Raw genomic sequence first — 21,571 nt, 5'->3', positions numbered from 1 at the left:
TTTTCACCTGGCCAACAGCCCCATGTTCACCATGGATGGCACCAAGTACAGCCCCCATTATGTCACACAGTCATGTAACTATGAAGGCTTTGAAGCCACCACTCTCAGACTGGGGTTTTATCTGCCCTCATCTGAAGTTGCTTTTAAATGTCTTGACAGCCCAGCACTGATGGAAAGAAAGATTTGAAGGTTCCCACTAATTTAATTACCATCCTAAAAGTAGATTTTTTTATTTCACCGTGATATTTATCACAGACTTCTCCCAGGAGCAACAAACTGAAAATCTCAAGAGATATTAGAAAGAGAGAAAACATGACACTGATTTAGTCTAGAAAATGGAAAGTGGAAGGACAAAAATATTGCCAGGAGAGCAAACAAATGATTTATAGTTCTTTCCATACTGTTCTTGTTTCATGGGTAAAGCTGTTAGGGAAGACACCAACGAAGTAAAACCCTGAGGAACAGTTTTGGGAGGAAGTCAATGGGTGTGCCCAGGAATATTTCAGCAAACGCTACCATGTGACTGACTTCTGCTCATCAGTTTGATGTGTTATCAAAGTCACTGACTGCAAAGCAACCTTTAATTAACTTCTTCTTTCCTTAGCATATCTCCATCTGTACTTACAGCTAATGACTGTTAAATGAAGTTCAGCACTATCTCAATTTCCAGATTGCATCAGTATCCAAATCCTCTATTAGTGCACCACCTCCTTACTTAGTTCTAAATAAATGCCTGGCCACTGGTTATTAATATCAGAATCTTCATAAATCTCTCTAATTTATAAGATGATGCCAAGTCTTCTAAATTTTTCAAAGTGAACAGACAACAAAAATGAAGAACCTGTTCAAAGGCATGAGTTACATAAATTATTATTTTCTTATGCTTTAAAAAAGCGCCATTTTTTATGAGTATTTTTTCACTTTTATTCCAGAAAAGTAAAAGTAAATCTTACTTAGGAGCTCTGCAATGTAATGTGTACGAATACTCAAAAATGCTTTCCATATTATAGAGGCTTGAAAGATCAAAGTATGTAACACACTCTCCTGAACCTGCAATTGGTAAACTTATCACATGAATTTTAATGATTTTTTTTTAACAGGAGGGAAAACACATTCAAAACTTCCATAAAATGATGAACACATGAATTATGTCTCATACTAATTACAGACCAACTATTATGAGACAATATTTCCCAAATTTTCTGACATTACAGACAACAATAGAAGATGACCATTGCCTGCTTCACTGCCCCAGGCAGCAATGAAAATCACACCATTTCTTCCAGATGTTTACTGGATCTGCTTATTGCCCTTGGTTTCAATGCTGGAAAAGTCCCTCTCCTGATAAATCTGGCCCTACTTCACCAACATAATTACAGACAGTGCTACAGAAAGCTGATTCAAGAGGAATAAAGCACACCACCATTTGTACTGCTCTTTTTAAAATTCACTGTAACTTCATTAAACTCGTATTAGTGACTGTTGGAGAGAGTAAAGGATGAGGAAGGGAACTGATTTCAGTGGTGAGGAATGGCTTCCTCCAAGCAGCAACCCAAACCCCCAGAGCCCACGAGCTCCCAGCAGGCCCAGAGCATCTCAATGTGCAGCAGTGTTTTAATTTCCTTAAACCGCAGGACACAAGTCACAGCTCCAGCAGGGTCTGCAGCAAGATATTCTGTGCTGATAACGATGCAAAGCTTTGTCTGCCGCGGTTTCCAAACGCCTGCTTTGCCACAGGGATTTCACACCATCCACAAGATGCTGCCCCTCTGCTTGCACGGGGTTAACACCTTCACAGGCTCCAGTTCAGCACTCTCTCCTTTCTGAATACCAAAAGTACCCCAAACACCGCTGGCCTCCAAAATCACTTCCTTGCTCCTCCTATTTTTGTAATTTTTTCCCAATTTCCCCTCACCAATCTAACAATGATGGCTTTATTTGAATCTTGCTATTGTAGTTCTTATAATTATTATTAATGGTGTTCCTGTTGAGCAACCAACAGGCAGAGGGTGAGGAAAACCAAGGGACTCAACAGCACTTCAGAGTCCTGCTTAAGCAGTCTTTTCAAATTCCTTTAATTTATCTACATCCTGCCCTTTGAATAATTAACTGCCTAGGGAATCCTACTGAACTACAGTAAAAAGTAAAAGGATCAAACCGGAAAAAAAAAAAGGTAAAAAAGAGTAAAAAGAAAAAAATGTAAAAAGGAAGACTTAGCTGCTGAAGGCTACTGAGACTCAGACAGGTAAATCTGTGTTTTGGTGTCTAGAAACAGACCAGAGTGTTACATGCTCTTGAGCTGAATAATATCACAGCCACACTCAATTGTTACTCACAGGAGAGAGAAAACTTCAATATATGGATATATATGCAACAAGTCACAAGTAATAACAAAAGTTAAGTTATTCTCTTTTCCCCCAAGCACCACACCAAGCATGGTCTAACACAGCTCCCTGGGGCCTGCCACTGTTAGAGTCAGTAACTAAAGCAAATTCGTGGGGTTTTTCCATTTAATTGCCTTGTTTTGCAGTAGCATCACTGTATTGTGCTCTGGTCAGTAACAATTTCAATCAGTCAATGCTGGTGAGTCACTAAGTACCTACTTCACACCATGTGTAAAACTGTGTCACATTACATCAAGATGTTTGAGGTGTTTCTGCTGTTTATTGTGTTCTTCACATCCACCGACTGTTAAACTGAATGTTTAATTGATTGTTAAACTAAATCTGCCACTCTGTTTCTTAACAAAAGCACCTGATGCCTTTAAGCTTCTCCAGCCTTTCCACTTTCCTGCATTGATTCCAATTTAATTCCTTTATGCATCCATCCAACAGGAAGGTAAGTGAAGAACAATTATTTTATTTGCTTTGTTCATGCCCAGAACAGCAAATATCATTTGAAAATAATCTGAAAGGCAGCAAGCAATATGTGTCAATTTCGAACTACAGGACAGAATGTACTTACAATGTGCATTGCTTAAAAGACAGAATTCCCTAGTTACTCCTGTTTGCTGCAGGAGCTGTGAACTGTACACTTCTCATCCTTTACAGGTGAGGTTTCCACGCTGCTTCAGCAGCAGATGATTCTGATACATTGGAAACAAGCAGACAAATTGCAGATATTTCATTCCCCGTGGCCTCACCTGCTTTTCCATCCTGGTTGAAGCGGGAATATTTGCTGTGCTCGAGCAGGGGCAGGCATTGCTCAATGGGTGTCCACACGTAGGTCTCTGGGCACAGCAGGTCAGAGGGCCTGTACTGACCCTAGAAAGGGGAAAAACATTTAAAAAAAACAAAACCAAAAAGAGAAGCAGTCATATCACTTGCACAAGAATTCTGGCTACAGCTTGATTTTCCAAAGAGCAAGGAATAGTTTTTAATCTAATCTACACCCAACGAGTGCTCAGTGAAATCACAGGCTTTAGGCATTTCAGCACCATCTCAGGAGCACAAACTCAACCTTGGCACGTGATGAAAATGTAAAATTAACATAACACACTTCCACGATATCCAAGATGAACTAGGAAAGTTTTGGCTTTGCTTACTGGAACTCTGCATTTAAATTATCCTCAGGAGTTCTGCTGAGCTGAGGCCAACACTAAAAAACTCAGCACCTCCAAAAGCAGCTCATCTCAAGTGTTGGTAATTCTAGCAAAGAATGGAGACCAAAAAGAAAAAAAAAACAATCTAATAGAAAAACCCCACTGAACAGTAAGCAGGAGGTTATTTTTATTACATTAGTGATGGAGCATTTCGTTCATTGCTACTTAAATAGTAACACTTTAATTCATGGAGCTTTTCCTGGATTAGCTTACAGGTAATGATTAGTGAAATTCTACTATTTTTTGGTTGATTTATTAAGAAGATACTCTTTGCAGACATTCCCAGAAACTAAACAGCCTTAATTATTTTCCCTCCAGCTACACAGAAAATCACCACCTCAGCAATAATAACCTCCCCTAATCAGATCTTCATTTGATTTAAAATAAGATTATTCAGCGGCCTATAACTTAAGTCAAAATTGTATCTTTTGAGCCATTACTCATGCAACCCATACACTCTCAACATTCAGAGCCATATGGTGGCAACAGCAAATTAATTTTTACCTTGCAAATTCGTTACACATCTCAGCTTGAAAAACAGCCATACGGTAAAGAGAATGAAAAAGTTTAAGGATACAGATTAAAAATTAAAAGACTGGGCACTATCAGAAGTCACCCTGCAGTTGACGCCATTAAGAGTTCTTCACATCAATTACATTAAGTGGATAATTAAGATTATCATCTTGAGATGAAGTTGATTTATCTGCTGTGAAAAAAGGCAAAGAAGCCTTCCATGAGGCTGAGCAAGGTTTGGGAAGGGACAGCACAAAATTCCTGTGACTGGAGGTGAAGACATTCCTTCAGGGCCACCCTAGGCAGTAACACCCAGTTTTGGAGAATCAGAACCACCAGAAATCCCAATTCTTTTTATACTCTTACTGTTCAACTCCTCATGGCATTTAAAGAAAAATTGACTTTTTAAAAAATATTCCCCACCAACAGTAAATTGTTGAGTAGAAAATACAAGAATTATCTCTGATAAAAAATCATCAGTGTCTGTGCAAAAAAGATAAAAAATAACCAAGCTTCATGCTGAGCCTTGTCAAATAGCTGAGGTGGATTTCTGAAAAGGTCTGTATGACTGATTATCTCATTTGAAAAACATCCAGGATTGACTTGTAACTACTACTGTTGCTTTTGTTGGTATTTTTTAAATTAAAGGCAAAATTTTGTATTAAATTAAAACAATATTCCTCCAATTCCATTCAGAAACTTAAACCTCAAGGCCCCAGAAAATCCTCTAAAGCCAGAGAATGGAAGTGACATTTTTAAATAAACCACTTTGAAATGTTATGCTCTCTAAACAGAAATAGTTGAAAGCTATGTGAAGGTAGTGCTTAAAGAACTTTTAATCATCATCACTCAGATGAAACAGTTTAAGGACTTGGGGAAAAAAATATGCCTTTTCAGTCATATTTGAAAAAAATTAGAACATAATTACTTGTTGATTTAAAGACATTTTCACAACTGGCCAAGAAGGAAGAAATAGCCAAGGAACTGTCTTTCAGAGCTGTTGCTTAAACACAGAAAATACAAGTGGTAAATTAATCTTTCCTAGTGGCATGAATTAAACTCATGGCCCTAAGAAAAGACAGCCCAGGCACTCAGTTTCCCTAGAAGATCCTGTTCCTACATTTTGAAATTTACCACATTTGTTGATCCCACACATGAAAAGCACTATGCAGCCCTATTCTAAATTTCCCACTTGCATCTGTAACATTACAGTCTATCATAAAATGAGATGTATAAAATTAACTGCATTGCAGCATTAGTGGTTTGGTTATAATTTATAAAAACCTTCTTTAGCACTGAGCAGCACAGTAACAGGAAAAACTGATTATCCAACCCATCACTGTAGATTCAATATTTATTTTGGGCATCAAAATACTGTAATTTGGAGAGGAAAGGGAAAAAATAGTTCTGAAGTGACTTCCTTTAGATGTTTTCTTACCCCAAAATTTGGGAGCTTGTTAATAAACAGCTTGTTAATAAACAGGAGCCTTCCCTGAAGGCACAGGAGGCTGTGGGGATGACACACCACTGACCCAGGACACTCAGTGGAATCACAGGTAAAAATGAAAGAAGTCCTTGATTCCCTTTGATATCCTCCCTTCCCAGGGGTGTTTCCAAACACACCAAAAGGAAGACAGTTCTCCTGTAAAGATGTCTGATTTACTTTTGGTCAAACCCACATCCCATGAGTCATTCCGCAGGGGAAGGGGGAACACGGGATACACCCAGGTGAGTCCCAAGGAACAGCACCTGCACTGTGACTATACTGGGAGGATTAAAAGGGGAACCCACAGGATTTAATTAAATAAAATGAAATTATTTCTAAGGGCTTTTGCCTCCCCCCATCCCTTCCATAAGCATTCACTCTCAATTTACTTACTTCCTTCAGAATACTTAAACACTCATAGTTACTTTTATTTAGAACAAATATATTTATTTATTTGAAAATAAACCATGACAAATCCACCTACCTTTTTCCTCTCTCCCTTTATTCCTGGACTGCAAAAAAATCTAAACCTGAGAACCCACACAGATTCTGCCTCTTGTCCATGAGCATCTGTGCTTCAAGAAAAATGTTCAAATCTCATTACTCGTTCTAAAATGATTACATCATCTAAATAAATTGCCTCTGAGCGTACTATTTATATTCCTTCTTATTCTTAATATTGATTTGCAGTATACACCCAACATAAATCCAAAATAGAAAGGGGATCTCCTAAAAGGAAGTGCTGCAGAGGGATTTATCACAGTAGAACTTAATCAGATTTGCAGAGCTGATTTTGAAAATAATTTCTCTTTGGCTTCAGACTAAATCAGCATTCATTTCAGAAGTGGTTCTGCCTACGCTAAGAGTTCACAACTGAAAACATTTTGCTTTCTTTTATCTCATCACATACAAGCTCTTGCACAGTAGAACTGTTTAAGTTGCCCAAACCATCTTGGGAATATTTAACTACAAGACTTTCAACAAAAAGCATCATTTTACACACCATCCCAGAGCACTTGTCTCAGGTTTCAGCTTCTCAAACCCAATACCACCTGCTGATGAAATGAACTCTGTCAATATAAAACAACTGCACATATTTCTCTCTCTGCATCCACATTTTGCCAAGAAATATCCAAGACACAGAATTTTCTTTATTTAAATGTTTTTGGAAATAAAAAAACCCTGGTCTAGTGGAAGGTGTCCCTGCTCATGGCAGGGGATGGGACTGGATGATCTCCAAGGTCCTTTCCAATCCAAACCATTCTGTGATATCTCCATCAGACTGAAGGGAATGAAATTCTTTACAAATTCTTTAAAGCTATTCCATACCTTTAACCATCCTGATTAACCTGTCCTTTTACCAATTTTGCTTTATCTTCTTTGAAACAGGGGAAAGAGCCACAAGGGGAAACCATTCCAATTGCACTGTTCAAGGAGCATAACAACCCGATGCGTAACAAAGGTACAAATTAGATTAAAGGTACAAATTGGATTAAAGATAAAAAAGATTAGACAAACATACAGAAAGATAACTATCTGACTAATCTATCAAATGGCTTGACTAAAAAGCAATACTGAAAATTAGTACGGCTAAGAAATTCCTGTGCACATGGTGCCTTCTTCCAAGTCAACTCATTGCAACATAAATGTGACTGTTTTTTTAATAAAAAATACCTGCAAGATGTCTTATTGTCACTAATGTTTGTGGCATTTTTCCTCCTATATAATATGAAAGACAGAGCCTTCACGGTGCTTTCCCTTATGCAATTAGACATGCTGCATTTTAATTGGAAGCTTCTGGAAATTAATTTTACAGACAGACTGCCAAGCCTAAATTAATACTTCACACAATGGTTTTTGTTTTACAGTTTTCCAATAACAATCAGCCAGAACTTCTCTGAACTTTAGTTCCACAGGAAGGGCAAAGGCTTTAATGAGACTTTAGTCTGGAGATTACTTTTGAAATATTTTGCAAAATCTGAGGGATTTGGTAAGCACTTGAGATGAAAAACACCAGCAGAGTTTGTTTTTGTAGTCTAAGTAAAACTTAAAATGTAAAACTACCAAGAAAGACAATAGTCTCAAAAATGAAGGTCGAGCACCAGTAGCACTGAAAAAACAAAATAGGAAGGTTAAACTCACATCTAATTCTTTTATCAGGTACATTTTACATCTGTATTCTATTTTTTCACAATAAAGCCATTGATCTTTTATGAAAAGTGAATTAAGACTGCCTTCATCTCCATTTCCAGCCAGCTGCCTAAAAAGAAGTGCTCTGGCTACACAAACAAAGCAACCCCAAATTCTCAACAGTGACCCGTCAGAGCTGGGCAGTGCTGCCCTGGCAGGAGCACCAGCCTTTCCCCTGCAAGACAATTCCTGCTGGAATCCCCCAGCAGAGTGCTGCAGCAGACCCCTGCTCCCTGATTTCATTCCATAAACAGAAATGAGAGTGGAAGGATCCCCAGGAGAGCCCTTGGCTGGTAACTTGACCTGCTGTGTTCTCCCAGGTGGGCTGTGCCAGCCTGGACAAAGAGCTGCACATCCCAACCCCACTGTGCCTCCAGCCTCTCACATGGCACCCAGCTGTGCAAGGCCTAAAAGACTCCAGAAAAACAACAAGATCCTCCCCCCTTGCTCCAAAACTACCTCCACAAACTGACCCCCACCTCATAGTCACTGTTTAAGTATCTTTTTAAACAAACAAAAATCTCGTAGAGCAATAGGCACAGAATGAAGCAAGCAGCTCAGTTTATCCAGAAGAGATGGCTGAAGACTTCACCTCTATGATCAAAAAGTACTGAGCTTACAAAAAAAAAATCTACCAAAGAAGAGTTACAGCATTGGGTAACTCAATTAATAAGTTGGATTTCACCAATCTGAAGTTTCTGCCCGAAACTCCTGTGCCAGCATCAAACAAGCCAATTTTGTCCAAGCTGCAAACTTTGAAATAATTATGGACCCACATTTTTAAGATCCCAGAGTTGCATTCTTGAGAGCTTAACCACCTTTCTGTTTCATTAAAGAATAACGTGTTGTAATCCCTAAAAGATGTTCCGAATAACAGCCACAAGTTATTTTGCAGCTCACAGAACTCGAGTACACGAAGTGCCAGTCCTTGCTCTTCAGAAAGATGTCTTCATTCTCATTCAGTTACATCATCACAAAATCTGTGTAATGGGAGTTTTACAGGCAGCCAGGGAGCTGTAAGGTGCTTCCCAAGGCACCTCAAACATGGAAATTAAAGCAAAAAACACCTTCTCCCATACTCTTTGGTTTCCGTAAGTGAAATGTAAATATATTTTGATGTTGCGTTTCCAACAGAAATATGGAATCACAGAATGGTTTGGGCTGGAAAGGACCTTTAAGGTCATCTAGTTCCAACATTTATCTAGATCAGTTAATTACATCACTATTACTTTTACCCATCTTTCTAAATGCTCCTCAAAGATGTTTAAACTGACTGTCCAAAGCAAATTTGTATAATATTTGCCAACCCGTACCTCTTTTTTGTTTATTTTCCAGGTCCATGTAATGTATTAAGAGAAATAACTGATGATAAACCCAATATGAAAATATTTCTGACATTTGTTTCTGCATGTCAAACAAACTAATTTCCTACAATTATTGACTATATATTCATACTTGGCTGTACTTCACTAAATATAAAAAAATAGCATTTCAGAAGGTTTTCATAGCGTCCCTCAGGTAAATAAAGTATTTCAGGTAAGCATAAAACAGATTAAGGTAAATAGAAGTCAAAAAGGAAGGCAGCCAAGTTTCACGTTCAGTATCCTACAATTATCATGCAATTATTTGGCCATTAACTGCCTACATGCTCCTATCCCATCACAAAAGTGGAATTAAATTAAGTTTATCTTCAATTTCATTGAGATTGAAGGTAAATCTCAGCTCTTTATTTGCCTAAGGTGCTCTGCAAAGAAGTACTTTTAAAGAAATACTCCCCTTCCCCTCAAAATACCTTCAGAAACTTTCACTGTTTCTTTGTTTTCCCAACATGTGCTATTCCTCGCAAACCCCAGAACTGTTAGGATTTTGCTATCTTCACAGCTTAGTGTGCACTCCAAATAGCTGCTTTCCCCTTGTCCTCTTTCCTAGAAATTATCTGAAATACTGAGCACTTTCGAGCTTGTTTTTGATCCTGGGAAACAGCCAACAGGTGTCTGAAAAGGCTCATGGGCTGCCAGAGAAAAAATTGCTTTCCACTGAGGCAAAAAGGGAACATTCGGGACAGGCTTTGATTTTTTTTTTTTCCCCTTTTCCCTTAGTCTCCAAGTCTGTGCAGCTTTTCTTCCTCCTTTTTATGCCAATATTATCTTTCTCTCCACTCACTGGGTAGGACATGCCAAGGGAGGCTCTGGGTGTTTATGTTGAGCTCCGAGCCCCGACCTGCAGCACATCAATATCCAAGCACACCATCCACAGGATCCACAAGAAGCCAACAAAGTGCTGCTTGAGATAAAGCACATCCATGCCCACACTCCAACAGTTCTTCTCTCTAACAGCACCGTATTAATCAATGAGATAATTCTGCTTTCAAGTTTAAAAGTGAGCAGTAATTAGCACGGTCGAGAGGGCTGCTGCATCATCTCTTCCTTATCAGCTTGGGATGCAACTGCCCAGAGCTGGAGATAAGACACAGCTCTGGGCATCCTCTTACTGCCACTTTCAAGCTTTGCTCTCTTCCTCCAAGACTTGCTAAGAGTTTGTCCTTTCTCATTTATAAAGACCAGTTATAGTGAGAGTTTTCCTTTTGTTCTAAGCAAATAAAGCCACTCTCTTAGAATCACAGTATCAAAGCCACTATGTCTGGAATAAATCCACTGATAAGGCTTGCACAAAAGAGGAAAAAGAGAATCTGTATGTTCAGGAATTGCATCATAAAAATGTGATGACTAGACAGACACACATTTATTTAAATGAGTACTTCTGAAAATTTAATTTAAAGATTGGCAGGGGGCAGTTGTCAATCTTTTCTATTCCTGTTCTTTGCACTTACGAGATTTACTCAAACCAGTGGGTGTCCAGTGTACAGTAACATTTCTTAACTCAGACACAGGACATTAAGTATCTGTGCCTGTTCCCACTCCATTCCTCTTACTCTCAGTAAGAAAGATGGATAGATAGATACACACAAATTCTACATTTGTGATTCTTAAGATTTCAGTAGCAGTCACAGTTCAGATTAAACCTACCTGGCTGAATTTTCCCTGGAGAGGGTGTTTCACGCTGCAGAGCCAAGAGCACAAACATTACAGAATGGTCCCTTCAAGACCAATAAAGCGCATTATTTACCCTGAGACTGCCATTGTAGCCTGGTTCCAGACTTTTGATGACAGCAACAGCAAATTTATGGATTCTGGGCTGCCCTAGGGTGAGCGTTTATCCAAAGCTGAAAAAATAATATCCAAATCACAGACAAGTTTGAAGACAACTCTTGAAAATGAGAAACAAAGAGAAATACTACAAGTATGGAGCTTACATAAAGTTAGGGCCACTTTTAAAGCGTATTTTCTAAATAATTTTACATCACCAAACTATGATGTGTCTATTTTACCTTCTTTACATTTCCCAAGGTTCCTTTCTCTTTTTTTCCTTATTTATATCTCCAAATCTGTGCTGTACACAATAGCATTTTAATAAAAAAAGACTACTGAAACAAAGTTTAGCTTCCAATGCTGTTACAAAAACTTTGTGTTTGATGTACACAGAAAAAAAAGAGGCTGATATGAGATGGCATTTACAAGAAAACTCTACTGGGTGGAATTCCAGAGACTGCCACCAGAATATTAAGAACATTAGAATATTAAGAATATTATTAAGAATATTATTAAGAATATGAAAACATTCCATAGCTTCAGATATTGTCATTTTATCTCTCTCATGCACTAACATTTAGCATCAGTGACACTAAACTGGCAGAACAGTGACATCCACACAAGACTGAGATTCCAAGGAATGTTTCTAATTCAAGGTGTATTTGTGCACATTTAGAGGCTGAGATTCCCTATGAACTCAAAGGGCTGTGTGCTCAAAACATTTTACAGGAAAAATGATTTTGTGACTGTCAATAAAATAAATAAAATAGCTTTTTACATATATAAATATATTTTAAAATATATAAAAGCAGCTAACATTTATTGGAAATTGCCGTCTAAAATTCAGTTGGGAACAGGCTAATCAAAGACACTAGCACACAGATTGCTCTGGAGCTGGAAGCCAGAATCTGTCTTATCTGCAGAGAGGCTACTCAAGAATGCTAAAAAAAAAAAGCAGCACAATTTGAGAAACTTAAGTGGAAAACAATAATAAAGAAGAGTTAAGCTTGTACATTTGAAGGCCATTGGCTTCCTTGAATTTCAACCAATTTCAAGCCAACTTTATCAACATGGTATTTTTTAAGTATATTACAGAAAAAATGTAATATGAATTGCCTTTGTATTGTGGAAAAAACAAAGAGTTTGGGGGAATAAAAATCATATGATTACTGAAATGGACCTTGTTTACTTTGAATCTGCAGCAGAAATTCTTAAGGAGACCCTAGCATTAAACTTGGAAAGGGAGATTAAAAAGAACTGTGACAAAAAGATAAAAACCAAGTGGGGGCCTCAAGAAGAATGCTTCATTAGAGACACACCAGCTCTGTTGACTCAGGTCTATCTCAAAAGGAGTTTATTTTGGCAGCTGGGAGAAGCAAAAGAAGAGGGGGAAAAAAAAAAAAAAACACCAAACCCAAAAAATAACAAGAAAAAGAAATGAGTGTTTCAATCGTGTGGATCCCATATCTTTCTCTTGAAGGGCTGCCATAAACTGACAGGATTTTTTGAGCTCATTAAATTAAATGTACGAAATTAAGTGTTAAAGTTTGTTTTCTTATATTTAATGTAAGGTGAACTAATCACAGGAAAAATATGCACAGCCTAATAGATCATACCCATGCTTTACCCTTAGAGGCACAAAATTGTCACACTGATATCAAATAGCTTTAAACATTCATTAATACCTCACGAGCTGGAGTCACATCTAAAAGAACAGCTTTCATCTGTAGCTTATGGACATATGCCACAGGAAAACTAAATTAATTCCCAGTCAAAGGGGCTTCTGCTACGTAGTCATCAAAGTAAAAACACCACACACAATGTTTACTTAATAGAAAAAATAGATAAACAAAATTAAATTTAGAGAATTTAAATGAAAGTGAGCACGTTCAATTTTTTTTTTTTTTTCTGTACAGCTGCGCAGCGGGGAAGCAGAAAATTAAAATTCAACAGAACTAAAGCACCAGCATGATAGAAATGGGTGTGAGGGCAGGGTGCACAATCTTTTATTTTCATTTTATAAAAACATTGGCCGTGGCTACAAAGTGCCGAACAGTGAACCAATGTAAATTAGTTCCTTAATCTTCTGTGATAACCACAAGAAATGATTTTGTGACATAAGACTCACTTCAGCTCCAACCTGACTTTTGTCAGCTTTTTAAGCAACAATGCTAAAGGACAACACAAGAGGAAAGAGGTATATTCTATATTTTTACTTTTCAGAACTATGCAGTCTCCATTTACCCATTTTATCCATGCACAACACACGCATTGCTCTTGCAACTTCATCCAACTGCGCATTCCCAGCTCCTGGACAAAATTGTCTAGAACTGTGCACCAACAGGGCACATGGAAACCTGCATTTCATCCTGCCCAGCTCCTCTGGAATTTTGACATTTTTGACCCTTCTTTGTCTGGATGTCTGTCTCCAGAGATGTTGTGTTCTGTGCTTACTTCCAAGCTCTTTTTCCATCAGTATCCAAGCTTTCCCCACCTTTCCCAGCATCTCTCCAATCACTCCTCAGAGAGTTTTGCCTGGAGCCCCAAACCTTCCCTCTTCCCACCTCCAAAACTCAACTTTTTATCCCACTCAGAGCCCCTTTTCCAGCTCAGCGCTCCCTGTGTGACTGCCCAGACCATCACACAGCACTGGGAATACCATTCCCACCCTGGACTTCCCCAAAATCCAGCTTCAGCCTCCAATAGGGTTTTAAAAAACCCAGCCAAAACCACATAGAACTTGCCAAAAATCCATCCAGACTCTGAGGGCAAGAAAATAAGACCTTTCCAAGGAAGTCTGGGTGAGGGTAGCCTTATACTGAATAAATAATTTCATGCTTCTCATGCCCAGCTACCGACGCAGCCTGTGGAATATTTCAAGACATAATAAATAACAGACTAATTGACAGCTCTGCAAATTGTGAAACACTGATATTCACAAGTTGAAATATACTCCTAATTAAGAATTCAGTTGCATGATGTTGGCTTTAGATTAAGATATGCTATGTGGGGTTTTCAAACTTTACACAATTAGATCATGTTGAAAAACAAGGTCACTTAAAAATCTGTCAGTCCAGCTTTTCTCATTCCTAGCTGCTTTCATACATCTAAGAGGCAGAAATAATATTCTGAAGTCAGTAATTCAGAACAGTACAAGATTTTTAACTTCAAGGCTTTCTACCAATACATGGTACACTAGACACGGGGTTTTTTTAAGCCCAGCAATGAAAAATTGAGTAAAAGACAAGTAATTTATCTTCAGTCACTCAACACTGAAACGCACACAGCCAAGCACTGAAGAAACAACCTCAAAAACAAGGCCACATCCAGGCAAACTGATATTAACAGTAATTTTAGGAGAGAAAAAAAAGAGTGAAGTCGTAGGACAAAGGGAGACAACAGCATAGGGAAGTTCATTAGTAAAACCTTCATTTTTGCAGGATCCTGACAAAATAATACTGTGAAATTCATGGTAATGTATCCTCAATGCACACACAAACATTATTCAGACTAAAAGTCTGAAGGAGGAAAAAAGGCAATGATAAATCCCAGTCTTTCAGTGTCTACAATTTGTATTACAAGGATAGAGTAATGCACCTCTGCCAAAAAATCGAAAGCCGCTTGTCTCCCTTACATCTGCAGATTAAAAACTGAATAAATAAATACAAAGGCTCGCTTTAACCAGTGTTCCAAGCATGTGTTAGAACTTAAACCTTAACAGCAACCAAAGCAACAGCTATCTGCACAAAGGATCAACGAGAATCTGTACAAAAATTCCCAACCATCAAAACACGTGTGCTTTAACAGAAGTTTCTTCTATTGTCCCTAAAAAATGTTTATTTGCACAGTAAGTTTTCATTCATGAAACAAGCATTCTAATTTTAGGTCCGTTTTGTTTGTCGAGGGTTTGTTAAACAAGCCTGCTTTGTTTGCTGGGAGAGGGGAACTTGTAAACAAAGCCTCTGTGTTCTCCCAGGAGTCCCTTCTCAGCAGGAGAGCATCCGACCACCTTGGGACCACCTTGGGACCACCTTGGGACCACCTTGGGACCACCTTGGGACCACCTTGGGACCACCTTGGGATGTAGAGCTCCAACCACAGGGCTGAGCTGAAGCCATCCCTGCACCAGGCTCAGAACAGACAAAAGCCTGTTAATAAAGAAACTGTCAATAATGTGACAGTTTTGCCACCCCAGAAGAGATGGCTAATGGTGTCCCAGACTGGAAAAGTGGGAAGTGGGACCGCATCCACCTCCAGTCCAAACGTCTGTGAGAGGCAACAGCCCCAGCACTGCAAGAAGCAGAATCTGAACAGCCACCACAGCCACTGCCAGCCTCCCATCATCCTGGAATCACAGAGCCATGGAATGGTTTGGGTTGGAAGGGACCTCAAAGCTCAGCTCATTCCACCCCCTGACATAGGCAGGGACACCTTCCACTATCCCAGGTTGCTCCAAACTTCATCCAACCTGGCCTGGAATCCCAGAGAGGGGGCAGTCACAGCTTCTCTGGGCAATCTCACAGTACAAGATTTCTTCCCAATATCCCACCTAACCCTGCCCTCTGTCAGAGGGAAGCCATTCCCTGTGTCCTGTCACTCCATCCCTGGTCCAGAGTTCCTCTCCAGCTCTCTTGGAGTCCCTTTAGGCACTGCAGGGAGCTCTGAGGTCTCCCCAGAGCCCAGGACATATTTGGTTCTCTTCTCTTTCTCTCTTCCTTAACACTCCAAACTGAAAATCAGGCTGTAGCTACATTAGTTGTCAGAAAAAATACTGCACTGAGAGAGCCGCAAGGCTTCAATGCACTCCCTCTGAGACCATGTTAGATATAAGAAATTGATTAAAGAATCCAAGAATAGGGACACTAAACAAATGCAGGAATAAGGCACTGAAAACATGGCTAGATGGAGATGTACTGAAGTTTTTGTTAAGCTGTTTTGCAGGAAATAACTGCCTGAGGGCACAATACAGTAACAATAATTGTATCCTTTCAACATGTTCTTTTTGACATTGACTTGTTTTCAAACCTCTCCTTTTGTTATTAAACTCTGTCTCTGTAATTATAAACAAAATATTAGACTTCTAATCCTAGAATTCTTGTCAAGTAAGTTTATTTTTATCCTACAAAGCTGAACAAAATGAAATGATAGCGGGAGGATTTGTAGCAGCCATTCCTTGTGCAGCTTTGCACCCATCAAGCCCGTGGCCCTGTAGAACTGCCCGACACTTTTCTTAGCTGGGCAGAACACGTTCCCCATTATGCTTCCATCTGAATTACTGCCATTTAAGGTACACAAATGTCCACTTGCATGTTCAGGAAACCAGGCTGTTTAACATTATGTATCCCCAAAGTCTTTGAGCAGAAACGTCAACACTTCAGTTTTCTCTTAATGCCAGATGTTCGGAAAGTTTGCTTTATAAACACCTTCACATTAAAAAACAAGTTTGGAGGCAAATGGGCTGGAATTAGTAACTGTACTATAGGCTGTGTAAGTCCTGGTCATTCCAAAACCTGGCAATTCAAGGATGTATTAAACATCCACCCAAATATAGGGTTAGGGGAGTATTAAATTAGAATTGCACTTAGGAAAGTCAAGCACTTTGACTTTTCAGACTTAAAAGAACTAAAAATTGCCCAGGCAATCACCCTACTTTATTTTAAAATCAATAAAGCTGCACCCTGTACTCACATGCATACATATCTTGCAATTCATGCACTTCCCTGCACTTTTAACACACTTCTAAAATAGACAGCAAGGTGTTACAAACACTTGTATGCTTAGCATATATTGTCAATATTTATTGGCATAATATAAGTTTAAATGACTAAAGCTTTAATCAGTTTGAGTCAATTTTAATTGAGATCTGCACATCTAAAAGACAGCAGCCAAAAATGTTCCTAAACATTTCTGCCTCTAAAAATCTACTGTAACATCTCTCCACTTTCCTCCCTTTCCCCTGAATGGGGACAGTTAAAAGACAATTAAAAGCAACTAACAAGCCACACAATGCCAACCGGTAAAAAAATAAAAGGGAAAGAACATAAGCAAAAAAATCATGAAATAAACCATGGATATGCCGTCCATACTTTCGCTAAGCACCCCTCGAGGACACCAGCCCTAATAGCTTAAATAAAATCAACAGAGCAGTGGAACAAAGAGCTCATCTTGTCTTCTGTCCATTCACAGAACAACAGTGCATTTGTGTTGGGACAAAGATAGATTTTGGCTCCTATGTACTTTGGCCCCACAGAGCCATTCTTCTTCAATTAATTAACAATGGAGCCATTTTCACACCCTTTTTTTGTCATCCCATCTCCGTGTTATTTGTGAAAACACTTTTATTCTGAACAAGAAAAGGGAAGGAAGCAAACAGTATCCTATGCTATTAAAAAGGACACTCTACACCCTTGAAACCTTTCTAGTAAGAATCCCCAAATAATCCAACACATCTAACACAGCAAAAAAACTACTCAGGACAGTTTCACTCATTGCTGTTCAAACAGTCCAGTTCTTCAGCTGAGAACAACTAAACAAAACAAAGATTTTGGCAATGGTTAATTCTTGCAGGACAAGCAGAAACCTCGGGGCAGTGTCTGAAAACACCAAGGGGGGCTTTGGGGTTGTTGATTTTTGGTTTTATTTTTTAATTTGCACTCAAAAAGACAACAACTCATCAAGCTCCCAGGTCTCCACAATAATGCAACCTTTGAAAGCCTTTGGGAACTGATTTAATTAAATAATAATTTTAAAAAAAACCTTTAAAGAAACTGTAACAAAAATATTTCACTTCTCCACTGACCCTCCTGCTTGGGGCCCTGCTCTGTGCAGCCTCTCAGAGCCCTCAAACATCTTTGGGGAAAACTCAGCACCACCCAAGAGCCTGCAAAGCTCCACAAACTGTCTCTAATACCAACTAAAGAGAATACAAATCTGTTTTTAAATTAGATTTTAAATTGCACCTAATTTTAGATTAGATGCACGTGAAGAACAGGGATGGCTACCACAGGATAACATGAATAATCTGCTCCCCCACCAGGGATATGCTGGTTGTGTGAAAACATAATTAATTACTATCATCTGCATAGATTTTAATTCTTCATTTTTTACTTTGAGCTGTCACTTCAGGTATTTACTGTCTACTATAAATACTATAAATAATAATTTATTACAATAAGGAAGATAAAATTCTTCCAGCAGATCTCCATAAGCGCTGGAGGGAAAAACCATAAAACCCTTTATGCCCTGTCAACTCATTTCATGAAATATTCTCTCCTGAAAGGAAGAGAAATGCAAGTTTTAACACAGACTTAGCTAAAGCAGAATGGACAGCAGAGAAATTCAACAGCATACACACATTTTCTTTCTTATTCACATAGTCACGGACCTTGACACTAAAAATAACTCAGCCCACATCCCAATTTAGCCCATTCTGAAAACTTTGGGGTTGCACAATTCCCTTTTCTTCACCTCCTTCCCAGCCTTTCCCCTTGCCTCCAGAGGTTACTATCTTCTTCAGCACAATGAAGGCAGTAACTCATGTTATATAAACAAATGCTACAAGCTGACCTCAGCATCTGAGGGCCTAATTTTAGCCACCATTGTCTAGGACAAAAATGCATTGGTTTATGAAAATCTCCTAGGCTGCATTAAAAAAAAATTAATTACAAAAAGCTTAAAAAAATGAGACTTGGAGAAAAGAAGGAATTGAAGGGTGGTTTTGGTGGATGGTTGATTGGGGTTTTTAGAGAAGTCCATGAAGAGACACGTTGGCAGCCGTCAGGTTTAAAAAGAAGGGTGTTGAAAAACTCCCTATAAAATTAAACACAAAAACAAAGAAATAATAATCTCATTCTTTTGGAAGAAAAGCTTAGGTGAGACATCAAGGAAAAGAATTTCAGTGGGATGACCACTAAAGAACAAGAATATATAAGAATATGTGTTCTTATTTACTCACACCAAGGCAGAGACGTGCATGAGTGTATCAAGAGAGGCCCTTGGCTCACATCCTACAGGTTTTAAAAATTAACAAAATTATAATTGAACCTGTATTGCAGTAAAGGGCTGGACTACACAATCCATGATTCCACTTTTCCCTCTTGGCTCCAAATCACCTCTACAGGACTCTGGGACTCTCATTCCCATCCAAGTACTGATGTTGAACTTCTTGCAAACTAGACCGTGTTTAACATCAGGATTGAAGACAAATAATAGAACCTCATTAATATATTCTGTTCATTAATTATACTTTTACTTGGAGACTCGGTACAGTCGGCAGCTAAACAAACTCAGACAAAGAAAATAATCATTCATAATAATGAATTGTCATCTAGATTACATGTAACACTTCACAGGAGTGTACTGTGATACCTCTGTAAAATTAATGAGGTCTTAGTTAAACCAGACCTCATTAAAGTATCTCCCATTAAACCTTTCCTGGAAAATTGGAGAGAAAACATCTCTTGTGTAGATTAACTGGCTTGTCAGCCACCTCCTACTGTAAAGGCCACAAGTAAAATACGGCAGAGCCAGGAAAAGCAGGAGCTCCAGCCTTTCAGACCAAATAAATTCCACTCGACAATATTGCCTAATTAGAGCTAATATAATCAGCAAAACAGCAAAAATAAGAGCAGCTGGATTTGGAGTTAAATGAGAGATCCAACACTCCAAGTGTTGCCACCTTCAATAAATGTGGTGCACAGATAAAATGAACCATTTTCAGTGACTCAGACTTTGGTGACAGATTTGACTTTTCTGTTGGGCACAAGAACTTTAATATTTTGTCCAACATCTGAAATGACCTGGCTGTGAACAGTGTCACGAAAAGTGAAGAGAATTATCTTCACAAATATGTTTTCACCTTTTCCCTCACAGCACTGCACAGCATCCATCTCTGAACATTCAAATTAACTCACTTTTGGGAATTCTCACCAAGAGACAGTTACAAAGATGCAATTCACAACTACAGGGTGTTAAGTAGTGTTTGAGGACCATCCAAAACGATTACAGCAACAAAACTGAAGTAAAGTTGACGAAGCAGCAATGCAACAATTCATTTGTTTGACAGAAACTTTAAAAATACTCTTAATTCCATGCATTCTTACACTTACTAGCAAGGACTAATGGGTTTGTAGAACTATAATTGGCAAATTCTGAAATGGGAATTTTGACCTCATTTCACACATGAAGGAAAAAATTAAAGACGTGAATTGTGAAATATATTATTCTCCCTTAAAAAAAAAAAAGAATTGACAACAAAAAAAAACCCAGAAAACCAAAAACACAAGAAAGGCACCCAAAGAAAATCCACAGCTCTTTTGTCTCTGCATTTCACAATTTACAGTTCTCACTTTAACTGCCGGTGGTTGCTATGGAGTCCCCAAATGAGCCTTCAACTAAGATTTAGTGTAAGTCAGAAATGAGCAGGGAATTTATGACTATGCTGAGTCATGAATTAGACATGATAAATTTCCACCAGCTACCATCGTTCAGAAGATGGTTTGCCTCAGGTTTATTAACATGATCCTGAATAAATCATTCTAGCAGCTCTCTTTGACAGAGACAGGCAGGTTACCTCTACTAAGTCTGAAACCATCCACTAGCACAGAACTGACCAACAATTTAACAAACTGCGCCTCTTACTCTTGGGTTTTTAAGGTAGGATTTTAGCTCATTTAAATCGTACACAAATTAGTAAAACCACATTTATTTAAAAAAAATACAGTGAAGTTGTCCCAAATGAACAAGATTCCTGTAACAAGTAAAGGGTGTAGAACACATCCCTGCTGATGTGCTAATGTAGGTAGTTAATGCCACATTAATCACATTTCTATGTTTATTCTCCACAACATTTGAACTGGGAATCCTGAATATACAGAGTACGGTGGGGTTTTTTACGGACCACATGATCCAAACCAAGTTTATTTTCTCAAGGTGCAATAATGAGAAAGAGACTTGTTGACTTCAGGTCATTTGAGACCTATAGAACAAATATCATCTGCCCTGATAAAAGCCTAGAAATAATGCAGTCAAACATAAATAAACATATTATTTTCACTTCATTTCTACTACAAACTTCAGTCATCCTAAACTCCATAAACAAATAAAAAGAAACATGGATTTCTAACATTAGGAACATAAACATTTCTAAGATTGGAAAAATAAATCCCCAGGGATGTGTTCACTTCTCTCCCAAAGGAATTCTAACTGACAAAAAAAGTAAGTCCCCATTGAAAATATTTTACCAGGACAAATAAAGTTATACAAAATGACATGGATGGGGTCTGCGTCTGTTTCCAGGAGAAAAATGGGATTCCAGAAAAATTCTGTGTAAAATTCAGCACAGCCTCAACACCTGTACTGAGGAAAAAACTTAATAGTTTACCAATTATACACAGTAAAAAACAACAGCTTAGGAAAAAAAAATAAAGAAGCAATTGAGCAATTGCATTCATTATCTTTACCTGCTGTGAAAAAATGGAAATATACATGGAAACTGATACTCTGCTTTAAATAATTACACTTTCAGTGGAAATCCCTTGTCAGCATTCAGTTATGGCTGCTGCTATCCAGAATGGAGAATCTCTTTATTCCTGTTTGTTGATGCTCATAATAATGTGGTTTTCACAACCTCTC

The 21,571-nt window shown here is 38.4% G+C and overlaps 1 protein-coding gene across 8 annotated transcripts in view; it reads right to left on the bottom strand.

Annotated features, from left to right (window-relative positions):
• Window positions 1-21,571, bottom strand: part of ATE1 (arginyltransferase 1) — a 66,888-nt gene that overhangs the window by 15,464 nt on the left and 29,853 nt on the right. For all 8 annotated transcript variants that reach the window (XM_066190810.1, XM_066190804.1, XM_066190807.1 and 5 more), the window contains one exon: window positions 3,143-3,263. In XM_066190810.1, the coding sequence (XP_066046907.1) occupies window positions 3,143-3,263 (121 nt within the window). The remainder of the gene's footprint in view (window positions 1-3,142; window positions 3,264-21,571) is intronic.

The sequence above is a fragment of the Chamaea fasciata genome, unplaced genomic scaffold (genome assembly GCF_029207755.1).
Source record: "Chamaea fasciata isolate MVZ Bird 193981 ecotype frontalis unplaced genomic scaffold, bChaFas1.0.hap1 SCAF_9, whole genome shotgun sequence".
Taxonomy (NCBI): domain Eukaryota; kingdom Metazoa; phylum Chordata; class Aves; order Passeriformes; family Sylviidae; genus Chamaea; species Chamaea fasciata.
Note: the sequence above shows the minus strand (reverse complement) of the source record. Positions and strands in the feature narration are given on the sequence as shown.